Raw genomic sequence first — 13478 nt, forward strand, 5'->3', positions numbered from 1 at the left:
ATATATATATATATATACACATAAATATATGTACATATACATATATATATACATACATATATATACACATAAATATATGTACACATACATATACATATATATATATACATACATATATATACACATAAATATATGTACACATACATATACATACATACACATACATCATATATATATATATATATAAACACACAGATATATGAATATTATGTAAACAGTTTCCATTAGTGATTATCAACAAAACTTACGAAACATTGGTCACACTGCTGTCCTGTGACATAACGTTTGCAGAGACAATTTCCTGTAGTCTTGTCACAGCTGTTCCCAGGACTTGTACCAACAGCATTGCACACACAAGCTATAGAATAAACAAATATGACAATTTCAATAAACATACTTATAACATTGCATGCACAAACTCACACACATACAGTACAGTGTAAATAATACACCCACCTACACAAGATAGAGAATACACACACATATACATGCACACACATATACATACACACACTTACAGTATAAAAAAAAGCCAAGCAACAGCAAGAAGAAAATCACAGTTCTAAATACAAATCATTAAACTTTTGATTACCATGTTCTTGTTTCAATTAATTTTGAAAATAATGAATAATTTAGTAAAATAACTATCATTATTAACCTGTTGTTAGGGACAGAAATTAAGATGAAATTTTGATGAAAAACCTTAATTTAGATCACTTTAAAGTAAGAGCTTTGTATCATAGAACCAAGGGCAATCTCACATAGGTTGTTTAATCATTCTAATACTACCTTTGATAGTTAAATGGTTGAGGAACTGGGCTTGGAATATTTCTATTATATCAGTTCAAATCCTGGCATATTCCTCGTGTCAACCTATTCATTATTGACTAGCTGATGCTAAGACATTTATTCTGCTAAAAAAATTTTTTACGGTCACTGCAACAATTTGTAAAACTACACAACCCATGTTGACGAAGTCAACATGAAATAGCAACAGAAATAAATAATTAAGATACTTTACCTTCACACCCAAATGGGTTGTCTTTATTCAGATTCCAGAAACCATTAGCACACGTGTCACATCGATTTCCTGCCACATGGCGCTTACAATCACATTTTCCAGCTTGGTAACGTCCATCAGAACTGGTGTAACCATGACACTCACCACCTTTCTCAGATCCAGTTGGATCACAATCACACTCTGAAAATTATGATGAAAATGGATCTATGTATAGTAATAGCTGTATTGCTAAGACTATAAAAATTACAACATATAAATGTATAATATTATATGTAATTATACTGTGCAAAGCTTAATTTTAAAAAAAGTCTTCTTTCCACTGATAAATTGAGAATACTCTCAGCTTGAGATAACATTTAAACAGTATTCTGAGAGCACAGAGACTAGCAACCAGAACAATTCCAGTGCACTGTGTTTCCTCACTTATAATTATCATCCATAAGTAATGGACTACTACAAGAATATACATGATATCAATGTCCAATTCAAAGCAAGAGAAAATTTGGGCCTGCATAGATGGGGAATGAGGTAATATTTTACATAAACATTTAATACATTTACAAAATAATGAATTCATCAACTACCAGCTGTTGTTGCTAGCTGATAAAATAAGGTCACTGGAATGGTAATCACAAGTTGTGTCTTAAGTTCTTACAATCTTTCTAAGCTAATAAAGTTTAGAAAAATTCTAAGTTACTTACAATCATCTACCAAATGCATAAGCACTGACTTTATGAGTTAAGACTAATGCTAATTTATAAATATTCCCTAAAGAAATATACTAAAACAGTGGTGGTGGTCAGGACAATAGCAAGTTTTTGAGGGTTTTTTTAATGATAAACTGTTATAGACCTCATTACATTAAGTTTGAATCACATCAGAGCTGAATGCGCTTTTGATCCTTCTGGAGAATCAATAAAATAGGCAAAATGGCAAGCCCAAATATATTAGAGATGGCTTACATCAGCAAATGGCAAATACGTAAAGTTCACAACAGAGTAAGTTAACTTATTTCATTCTGTGAATTGTTGTGGCTGAACTTAGAAATTAAATGCTGTTTAAGTTCAGTGCTTTATGAACACAACTGCTACCACAACTGTATTCTTCTTAAATGGGTGTATGTCTGTATGACTGGACACTTTTAGTAGTTAAGCACAGCTTTACTTCAGTTTTTTGCCAACCACTTCTTATGACCATACTGAGTGGGTAGCAGCAGACATAAAAATAAGTATATACAATGCCAGAAAATGGGTGAGTGTACATAGTAGCTTTCTATATTGAGAGGAAAGAAAGGGAAATTAAGTATCTATCATGGATGACATTTTCATAAAAATGTCTCAACCAATAAATGCACTGCCATAGAAAAGACCAACGCCAAACATTGTGAGTAGGCCCACTCATATGACTAATACTATTATTTTGTTTTAGCTTCAATTAGCTTAGAAGATTCAATGATAAGTGAGAAGAGAGATTACAATACTAAATAAAAAGAAAAGACTCCAACTTCAGTAAACCCTAATTGTGAAATATAAAATCAAAATGAAAATCGTGACACAGATTTAATGGAGCATAGTGATAGAGAGAGGGTTGAATGAATGAATAGAGCCCCTTTTCACAATATCTTATTTTGTACCTCATTATTTGAAATTCAATGTTCCATCAAGGCCAACTTTGTTGTTGCTTTAACCCTTCAGTATTTAATCTGGCCATATCCAACCCAAATACTCTATCTGCTTTATGTTCAAACTGGTTAGATCCAGTCTCTTACACCTACCCAACAACCACATAATCGAAATCTTGAAGCTATGTGATAATTCATGGTTAATTCAAAACAATTTCAGCTTTATACACATAAGTTACTAACTACAAGTACCTTGGGGCAAGGATGGAGAGTAGTGAAAAGGACTTTGCTGTATGGAAGGCACTTGCTTGGAGTGCATGTCACAAACTGCATAAAATCTGAAGTTCTAAGATGGCATGTAAACTGAAAAGTTAGTTCTGTTATATGGTGCTGAAACCTGGACCCTCACCAAGAAGCTTGAAAAAAAATTAACAGCTGAATATTACATGGCGAGCTCATTTGACAACGGGCTGCTTTACCAGTATCTACCCAAAGTGACTGAGAAGATTCAGCAGAGAAGAATGAGAATTGCTGGTCATTGTGTCAGGAACCCAGAAGAACCTGTGTGTCAACTGGTCTTACAGCAGTCAGTTGGAGGAAGAATCGAGAGAGGAAGAAAACATCAAACCTATGTGAACAACTTGCTTCAGGACAACAGAGTGATAAATATTGACAAATTAAGAACATGCATGGGGAGACTGTGATGAATGGCATGCTCATGTGAAATCATTGAAGCATCTGGGAGGACAACGAAACTAAACTAACTTGAAACAATATGAATAAATAAGCATTACATTTGATAGAGTAATCGGAATGCTAAAGGGTTAAAGCAAAAAAATTGAATCAGTTTATTTTCCAGCAATCCTTCCTCTTATCAATGTTTAAACACAAGTGCTTCAAATAACTAACAAAATGTTACTTTTGAAAATATGTTTCAGTTACAAGAGACAAGGTAGAAAAATCTCATACATACGTCGACAAACATCATAATCAGTGACAGCTCTGCTGGGGTCTTTGTAGAAAAATGGTTTGCAAAACTGGCAATTACGGCCCATGGTATTGTGTGTACAGTTATCACAGACTCCTCCACTGACACGGCCAGTCAATTCATAAACAGCAGGATCAAAATGACATTTTGTTGCATGATTGTTACAATTACATTCTGCATAAGAATAAAAGGTATAAAAATACATCAAAATATGGCAGAGATACATGGCAAAAGCAAAACAATGAAAAACAATGCAACAAAGATCACTTAATAAAAATAGCAAATATATCAAAGAAATAATAAAATTCAAATATGAGGTCCCACTGAGTTAGTAAAGGAGCTTTCACACAGTCACTCAATCTGCTAGAAACATCAGCTAAATTTCCCTTAAATCTTATCTATTACCTGAATTAAAGGAGAATACATTTGACACTAGTCCCTGATATGCATTAAGATGGAACATAAATTGCTTTGATTTTAAGATTGCTCTGCCAGGGCTAACCTGAGACTTAACAACATCAACTAGTTATTGTATTGTACTTATCCTTTACTAAATGTGCATTTTCAAATATTTCCAAAGTATCCCTATTTTCTCTTTAGAAGGAACCGTTTTTAGTTTTATGTTCTTACTAAGTTCTACAAAACTTAGATTATTTTCAAATGTGCAGTAGTGAATGGATCATTTTCTCTTAATACTATAACATTTTACATTTTGCTTTGAGGATTTCACTATCTACCATTGTTTATTCATTGTTTGTCTTAGACTTTTGCAAAATGTAATATTCTTTCTTTTCCTAGAATAATTAACTAATACAATCTTGGTTATTTTGCTTTGCTATGTAAAGTGTTAGTTCAATATTTTAATTACTTTCCAATCTCCTATGCTGGTTGCTCCTCTCTTCTACAAAAACACATTCTTTACAGCTAAGAGAATACAAAGAAAGAAACAAGTCCAACTTTCATATTTCAACTGATATGTTAGAATATCAAATTTATCTTTTGTGCATTGCTTACAGTATTCTTATCACTGTTTTTGGTATTTTTGCAATATTCAGTTATGAATCTTTACATTTTGTGCTCAAATCTTGCCATAATTAACATTACCTTTTCTCCTTCTGGGGTCAAGAATATACAGTATCTGTCATGTACAGTGGACAATGTAATGTAATCAACTGTTCGTCTTTTCCCAAAATTTTTAAGTCTTGAGATTTTGTTAGAAATTATCACTGCTTTGTTGTTGTCATCATCACATACAATTAACAAAGCAGAGTACTGGACAAAATCCTTTGCAGTACTTTTTCTGGTTCTATGCATTCTGAGTTCAAATCTCATTGAGATCAACCTTGCCTTCCATTCTTCCAAGGTTGATAAAATAAAATATAAGTCAAACGTTTCACTTCTTAACTTTTCTGACCTTCTGCCTCTGTTAAAATTTATCATCATCATCATTAATGTGAGTATTCCTAATTACCAAGGAGTTGAATTCAACCAAATTATGCACTAAATTATGATGTCCAATCAAAACAAGATGTTACTGATTAGATTGAAAGATTTCCTGAAGCTGTAACCAGTTTCGGCAGGACAAGTTTTCACAACTTGTAGATTATAATTGTATATTGTAATATATTCATGGTTTTGTGAAAGCAATGAAGCTGGTGACTTGCCACAACATGTTTATACTTTTTAGGATATAGTAATGTCCAGTCACTGTCAGTTTTTCACTCCATGCCCATAACTTCATGGGTTTTATTTATTTATTTATTTATTTATTTATTTTTGTTATTTTCATTTTATAGCCTACATTTGAACAACAGCATCACAAGGCTCTAGGTTTCCAGCATGCCAATCATGGTTTAATGCATTTCCATTGTGAGTGACAAGGAAGCATCTGCACAAACTGACTGGAATATTTTGGTTTGACACTGCTTTATCAGCAATTTTCTTGCCAATATGCATATCAACACACACACATGCACATACACATGTACACATGTCCTGTGATTTTTAGAAAAGATACGCCATATCTCTGCATGTCATAAGAGTTAACTAAAAGTGTTGGTATCCAGAAAAGCATCCAGCTGTAAAACACTGCCTCAAAATATCTAATCCAACCCATGCTTGCATGGAAAAGTGGTATGGGAGGAGACACTTCTTGATGGAGTTGTAGAGCTGGCAGTGTGACATGGATATTTGGATCATGATCATAATGTTGTGAGTCCGATTCTCAAAAGCACATTATGTCCTTCAGCAAGACACTTTATTTCATGTTGCACCAGTTCACTTAGCTGGCAAAAATGAGTAGTACTTGTAATTCAAAGGGCCAATTTTGTCACATTCTGTAGCATGTTGAATCTCCCTGAGAATTATGTTAGGAGTACATGTGTCAGTGGAGTCACTTGGACGTAAATTTTATGAGCAGGCTCCTTCACTGATTGGATCAACTGAAACACTCATCATCATTACCAATGGAGTGCCAGTTTAGGCATTTCAGATCTGGTGAAGCACGTTGTTTTCCAGGTCTGACCACCATTGGTTTTTTTCTCAGAGGAAGAAAGAAGCAGATAGAACTAAAGAAATAAAAGAAGAATCCACTTCAGTACAGGATTCGTATTTTACTTATCAACCTCAAAAGAATGAAAGCAATGTTGGGCCTCTGCAGGATTTCAACTCAGAGTGCAGAGAGCTGGAGCAGTTACCACAAAACAATCTATTTGAAGCACCAAGAACTCTGGAAATTAATCACCTTGGATCATTGGACAGATGGATGCATTCATGCACCTATGAGTTCATAAATGTGCGGGTATGTGTGTATGTGCATGTCTTTTACTGTGGTTAAGAAATTTGAATAGTATCTCAGGCAAGTGTCTTATTACAGCCTCAAGTATCAACCAAAGTTATACGAGTAAAATTTGGGACTCAGAAACCATGATATGCATTTATATGCATGTGTGTGTGTGTGTGTGTGTGTGTGCTTTCATCAAGAAGAGATGGCAGAATAGATGTTTGAACAAAAATTGATGTGTGACATTTGATTATATTTAGATCATATCTATTAACCAGATCCACGTGACTGTGGAGTGCTCAGTCACTTGCACGTTAATTTCACGAGCAGGCTGTTCCGTTGATCGGATCAACTGGAGCCCTCGATGTCGTAAGCGACAGAGTGCCAACAACAACAACAATTAACCAGATCAACTGTGCTGTTCCTTCTCATGAGGCTGACATGATAATTAAGTATCAGACAAAGTACTGAGGTTGATAAGATCAGCTAACATGGTCATGGTCTGAGATCCAAACCAATAAAAGAATGGAAGGAAACTATCTATATATATGTATAGATGCTCAACTGCATGTGTATATATGCATCAATGTGTATGTGTAAGCACAGCTGCAAATGTATGGAATGGAGAACATTTGAATAGATTTAATGAAACTATGTTCCTCATAATTTTGTGTCCCAGGCACTCCAAACAAGGGAGTAAATATAACAAGGGCAACTGTTACAGGTGAGTAATAAAGTTATTTCTTTATTGAAAGATTTATTAAGACTATTCATTCAAAAAAATACTTTAAGAAACAAAGCTTGAATTCTTATTTTTTTGGTTACCATGATGTATAGGATAAACCAATGTGCAATGGAAAATATACATGTGGTCATACTTACTCCGACATGCATTTGGTTGCTTTTCTCTGGCAGGTCTCCATGGAAGATCATTATAGAAGTCTTCACATCTTTCACAGTTGTAACCTGTTGTCTTGTGTGTACAATTACATTTACCATGAACCTAGAAGAAGAATATAGCACTGATTCACTTCTGACATCAATTCAACCGATTTCTTTTTTTGGGGGCTGGGTTGGGAGAGAAAATGGGAATGAAAACAGTAGGAGAGTAGTGTGGTGCAGGAAAAGAGAAGAATGAGTCATAAGACAATGTATTCATAAAGAAAAATTGAAAAGATGTTCTTACATAGCTGTGACCAAGTATAACAGGAGATCTAGTTGAATGAAACATACATATATATATATATTGTGTGTGTGTGAGAGAGAGAGAGAGAGAGAGAGAGAGAGAGAGAGAAAGAGAAAAAGAGAGAGAGAGAGAGAGAAAGAGAAAAAGAGAGAAAGAGAAAAAGAGAGAAAGAGAAAAAGAGAGAGAGAGTTGGAAAATGCAAAGCAAGCATGTATAGATATCCACAGAGTAGTACTCTGATATGATTATTATATACTGCCTTTCATTTATTTTGTTTTCTATATAAATATGTGTTAAGCCTACTATATATGTATACATATATGTGTGTGTATGCGTGTACACACACATATATATATAGTGAGTAATGAAAGAGAGAGTGCAATACCTAAAGCCATGTTATTAGATAATGCTTAAAATAAACAATGACATCGATGCAAACAATCCTTTTCAATATTTAGCTTGGTGATTTCTGTTTATTAGTTCAATTCACACGTATCAATAAGTACCAGTAATTTATGAAATCAGTTCAAGCAACACTACCCTGCTCCTGAAAACTGCATGTTTGCCAGAGATAGAAATGATAATGTTTTGATTCTTACCCCTTCTATACCAAAAGTTACCTCACAAAATGGCAGCTGAGAATCTTGTGTTTGGTCTCTAAATATTATTTGACTGATTGGTTGGCGTTAGGAAGGGCATCCAGCTGTAGAAACTCTGCCAAATCAGATTGGAGCCTGGTGTTGCCATCCGGTTTCACCAGTCCTCAGTCAAATCGTCCAACCCATGCTAGCATGGAAAGCAGACGTTAAACGATTTCTAAATTTTGGTGTATAGGCATCGTCTATATTATGGAAACACTTTCATTGTTGAAAATCTTCCTGCAATGTAGAGTTCTACAATGCCAACACTTATTTTCCTTCTGACTTCTATGCTAATATTTAACTATTTAGCATTGAAACTGGCCATATCCAGCCCAAATATTCTACTTGTTTTATGTTCTAGCTGGCCAGATCCAGCATGTCACACTCAACTTTTGATATCAGTTTAAAAATAAACAATCACATCATCGAAATCTTAAAGCTATGAGATAACACATGATTAATTCAAAACAATATGAATTACATTACATTTGAAAGTGTAATCTGAATGTTAAAGGGCTACATCAATAAAAAAATTGGTTTTATGCTACAGAATTCCACATTACATTAACATTTTCAGGAATAATACTTCCATAATGTGGATTTTCAGGAACAATACTTCCACAATGGAAGGATAACTGTATTAAAATTATGTGAAAGGTCTTGTTATGCAGCTTGTCTAAAGAAAGGCATTGCAAGCATCAGAATTAAGCGAATTAAAATGACTCAAACCCATACTGTCAACTCATTTTGTTAATACCACTCTACATATCACTTACAAGGAAGCAATATAAAATATATAAAAAGACAAACATACTAACCATATCTCTGGCAGTTATTCCAACAGCATCAGAGTTGACAGAAATAGGAGAACAATGAGACGAATGGCCATAGCAAGAACAACTTCCTCGGACAGTCATGTCATACATAGCATAGTAGTATTTCTTTTTTGTATCTCCTTTGTCATGAAGTAATACATCACCTAAAATACAGAGAAAAAAGTTTAATTGCATTCATATTACTCCAATCTACCACTAACACATACAGTGCAATTTGTCTGGAGATTGCACATCTTATAGAAAAATATAGAAAAACAACAATGTTCTTTCAAACACAAAATCACACACACACAAGACAAGTTTCTTTCAACTTTTCTCTACTAAATCCAGTCACAAGGTTTTGATAGGCCCAGGGCTATAGCAGAAGGCACATGCCCAAGGTGCTACACAGTGGGACTGAATCCAGAACATATGGTTAGGCATCAAATTTTTTACCTTTTTTTTTTTTTTTTTCCGAGCGGGATCGTTTGCCAGTTCCCCCGGACTGGCCCATGTGCGGGCGACACCTGAAATCTTTCGAGCGGGATCGTTGCCAGTGCCCCTGGACTGGCTCATGTGCGGGCGACACATGAGGTTTTTCGAGCGAGATCGTTGCCGGTGCCCCTGGACTGGCTCTTGTGCGGGTGGCACATAAAAGACACCATTTCGAGCGTGGCCGTTTTCGTGCGGGTGACACGTAAAAGCACCCACTACACTCTCTGAGTGGTTGGCGTTAGGAAGGGCATCCAGCTGTAGAAACTCTGCCAAATTAGATTGGAGCCTGGTGTTGCCATCCGGTTTCACCAGTCCTCAGTCAAATCGTCCAACCCATGCTAGCATGGAAGGCGGACATTAAACGATGATGATGATGATGATGAAACATGCCTGTGCCTATTATTAATTAATCCTTCACCATATTTACCAAAGTATCATCAGTTACCTATAACCTCAAAGAAATACCATCACATCAAGAGACTAGTCTCCAGTGAGTTCTTGAATTGTTTATGCAATTTTGATTCAGCAACTCGCCTTTAAATCATTGATCTAGTCTCTTATACACAGAAATGTTCTCATTGCTATTTAACTCATTATTCTCACATTACTACCAATACAATTACCTTAACCCTTTACCATTCAGAGTACTCTATCAAATGTAATGCTTATTTATTCACGCTGCTTTCAATTAATCATGCACTATCTCATAGATTTGAGATTTCAATGATGTGATTGTATATTTTTAGAATGACATTATGCATTAATTGTGAGAGGGTTGGATTTAGCCAGTTTGAACATAAGGAGAATATTTGGGCTAGATATGGCCAATTTAAATGCTAAAGTGTTAAGCCTTTGTAAAAGGATGTTACCAAGATATTCAGGATAACATGCTCTCCCGTTTAACACCACTGCTTGGGCATTAGCTCCTTTAGCAGAATTCCCTGCATTGTAAGCCAGACCCTCAGTTCCCCACCTCCACAACCTATGTATTTCCTGTACACATTTGTCTTGCAGCTGTTCAAGCTATGCAATGGCTACATCAGTTCTAAAAGAGTCTGCAAAGGTTCAGCTCCTTTTCTGATTAAACACAGTTAATCTTAATCTCTAGAAAGGTTTGCCTGTGTATGAGCAACATGTTTATTGAAACTTCAATATATATAATGACATTTTCACATAACTTGTATCCATCAAGGCAATAAGATTTCTATGAAGTAAATAAAATGTAGAGAGAAAGAAAAATTCCAATTCAATAAACAAAGATAGCTGCCAGCTATAGTTATTTTCACCGTCTTTCACTCTATCTGGATTTCATTATAGAACTACAAGAAATTTTGTGACAGAAAGACATATTAGATTTCAGTAAAATCCTGCATTCCAAAAGTATATAAATATATAAGGTTTAAAGAATTGAATTTATTGCTGGTGAAATGTCAATGGTATATGTGATGTTTGTTGGCAATGGTAGTGGTTGATCTGATGTTACTAGCAATGGTGGTTGCATATATGTAATGTGGTGATTATGGCATATGTTGTAATATTGGTGATAGATACAGTGTTCCCTGAAGGAAATGTTGCCAAAAGGGGAGAAAGTCAAAAACAAAAATAGATACTAAAATAAGTTAAACTAATGCTTGATTATAATTTAAGGAAATGTAATGAAACCATTCCACTTAGGGGTCACATGAAATAACTAAAGACTTCCCAAATATTTTCCAAGTTTTTTAAACTTACACAAACATATATACATTTTTATTTAAAAAAAAGACATTGCATTACAAAAAATACATACACAAAACCATGAATAAGAGGGGAAAATGGCTGTAAAAAGATATGAAAATAATTTTAAAAACAGAAGCAAAGCAACATGTAAAACTCGTGCACACGCGCACACATACACACGCTCAACAGACATACACAGGAAAAGATTCCATGAAGATAACAAACAGTGTGTATGTGTGTGGGAGTAGGGAAATAATGACTGATTCTCACAAAACTTACAAAAATACAAAGCTGCAATGAGAAGGAATCTAAAGAAAAGAAACAAAACTGTGTGAATCTAGCGGTTGGCATAGAAGAAGTGGGTTCATGTGTCTATGAAGCTAGGTATGTGTGTTTGTCTATGTCCATTTGGTTGTGTGTGTACACTAACATATGTCTGGCCTCAGGTTAGCCCTCAGCAAGCATACCTATAATCAAAGGCATTCTAGCTATGACTATCCAACCTAATGGATATGTAGGCTTACATTATCTAATGCATACTTTTTATCTGGATGGAAGGGTGTAATCTGAAGGAAATCTAGCAGCTATTTCAAGCAGAACAAGTAACTGCATAGAAGAATCTGAGTGCATGCGTGAGTATTTATGCACATGTAATTGTGTGTATGTTTATGCATATGTGACTGTGTGTAAGATAGTAAGTAATTCATATTAATGGATGTAACTATGTGTCACAAGGTCACAAATTTTGAAAGTAAGGTTCATCAATTAAATCAATTTCAGTATTTGATTGGTACTTTATCTTACTGACCCAACAAGAGGGAAAGGCAGAGTGATCCAACAGGATTTGAACTTGGAACATAAAGAGTTCTAACTAAATACAACAATATTTGTTCTGGTCCTTTTGAGTCCAAATCCAGCTGAGATTAACTTTGTCTTTCATTTTTTAGGGGTTAATGAAATAAGTTCTAGTTTAAGGTTATTGGTTAATGGAAATTGTCAGAAAGTTGGACAGAATACTTTGCAATTTGTTCCATCTCTTAGTGTTCTAAGTTCTTGGATTGTGGTAGATTTACTTTAACCTAGTCTAACACCACCACCAAGCCCTTGGGTACCATTTGCGAAAGTTCATCCAGCAAAAGTTAATTCAGCCCAGACATTCAGTTTGATAATTATTACATCCTTCCTGCCACAAGTCTCAGAGACCCTGAAGAAAATAAAGGGTTATAGATGCTACCCCTTCCTCTCTAATTAAAAAGTGAGAAAATAAGTGAAAAAAAAAGAAAAAAGTGAAGGCACATGACATACAGATTAGAGTGTTGCACTCATGATCACTAGACGGTGGTTTCAATTCCTAGACTGAGCTGTATGTTGTGTTCTTGAGCAAAACACTTCATTTCATATTTCTCCAGTCCACTCTGCTGTTAAGGAGTAATCCTGCAATGGACTAGTGTCCCATTCAGAGGGAAGGTTATGATCTTAGTCATTTATATGCCATGGAAATTTGGTAGCCAGCCCTAGAACCAGAGACCTTCACAAGCAATAAGCATGCTGCCCTCTCCTTCCAGAAAAAAATGGCTTAAATTTACTATTACTATTATTTCATATCAGAATCACATTTTCCCAATATTTCTCAAATCATCTAAAGAGCAAGCAGACAGTGAATTTAAGATTTTGGTTGCAAGAAAGAAAAAAAATACTGAAAATTGAAAATAATGTTAGCACAATTTGAAGGAAATTTCTATCAGGAGTCACAGTGTAACATCTGTGTTAAGACTCAATTCAGTTTGATTGTAGAAGTCTCGAAATTGGTCAATGAAGGAAGAATGTGAGGTAGACTGTAACAATTCCAGCTAGTCCAAATTAATATAACAACTAACAAAAGAAATTAAGTACTGAAGCAGATAATTATCTGAACATATTATAAACAATAAACATGTATTAAGAAGTAGGAAGGTAGAAAAAACACAAACCCCTTCAGGTAGATGGCCCTGCTCAGTATGTAGAAAAGGAGTAGGTAGTAACTCTATAAGATGTACCCGGTGCAAGCTATGGACACACAAGAGGTGCAGCAACATCAAAGGCAGGTTAACTAGCAAGTTAGTTTTTGTTTGTGGCAGATGTTCAGGTGCAATAAAGACTGTAAACAAACAGGAAACAACTTCTATCTCATTCCAGGTTGAAAAACTAGAGGTAGTCGATAGCTTCCGCTA

At 34.9% G+C, this 13478-nt stretch overlaps 1 protein-coding gene across 1 annotated transcript in view; it reads right to left on the bottom strand.

Moving 5' to 3' along the window:
* The window catches only part of LOC106877208 (laminin subunit beta-1), a 173934-nt gene that overhangs the window by 61808 nt on the left and 98648 nt on the right, over positions 1-13478 (bottom strand). Inside the window, exons 5-9 of the mRNA XM_014926058.2 lie at positions 9058-9218; positions 7295-7415; positions 3616-3804; positions 1022-1201; positions 249-358 (exon numbers count right to left, since the gene is read on the bottom strand). Of these exons, the coding sequence (XP_014781544.1) occupies positions 249-358; positions 1022-1201; positions 3616-3804; positions 7295-7415; positions 9058-9218 (761 nt within the window). The remainder of the gene's footprint in view (positions 1-248; positions 359-1021; positions 1202-3615; positions 3805-7294; positions 7416-9057; positions 9219-13478) is intronic.

Source organism: Octopus bimaculoides, chromosome 6 (genome assembly GCF_001194135.2).
Source record: "Octopus bimaculoides isolate UCB-OBI-ISO-001 chromosome 6, ASM119413v2, whole genome shotgun sequence".
Taxonomy (NCBI): Eukaryota; Metazoa; Mollusca; class Cephalopoda; order Octopoda; family Octopodidae; genus Octopus; species Octopus bimaculoides.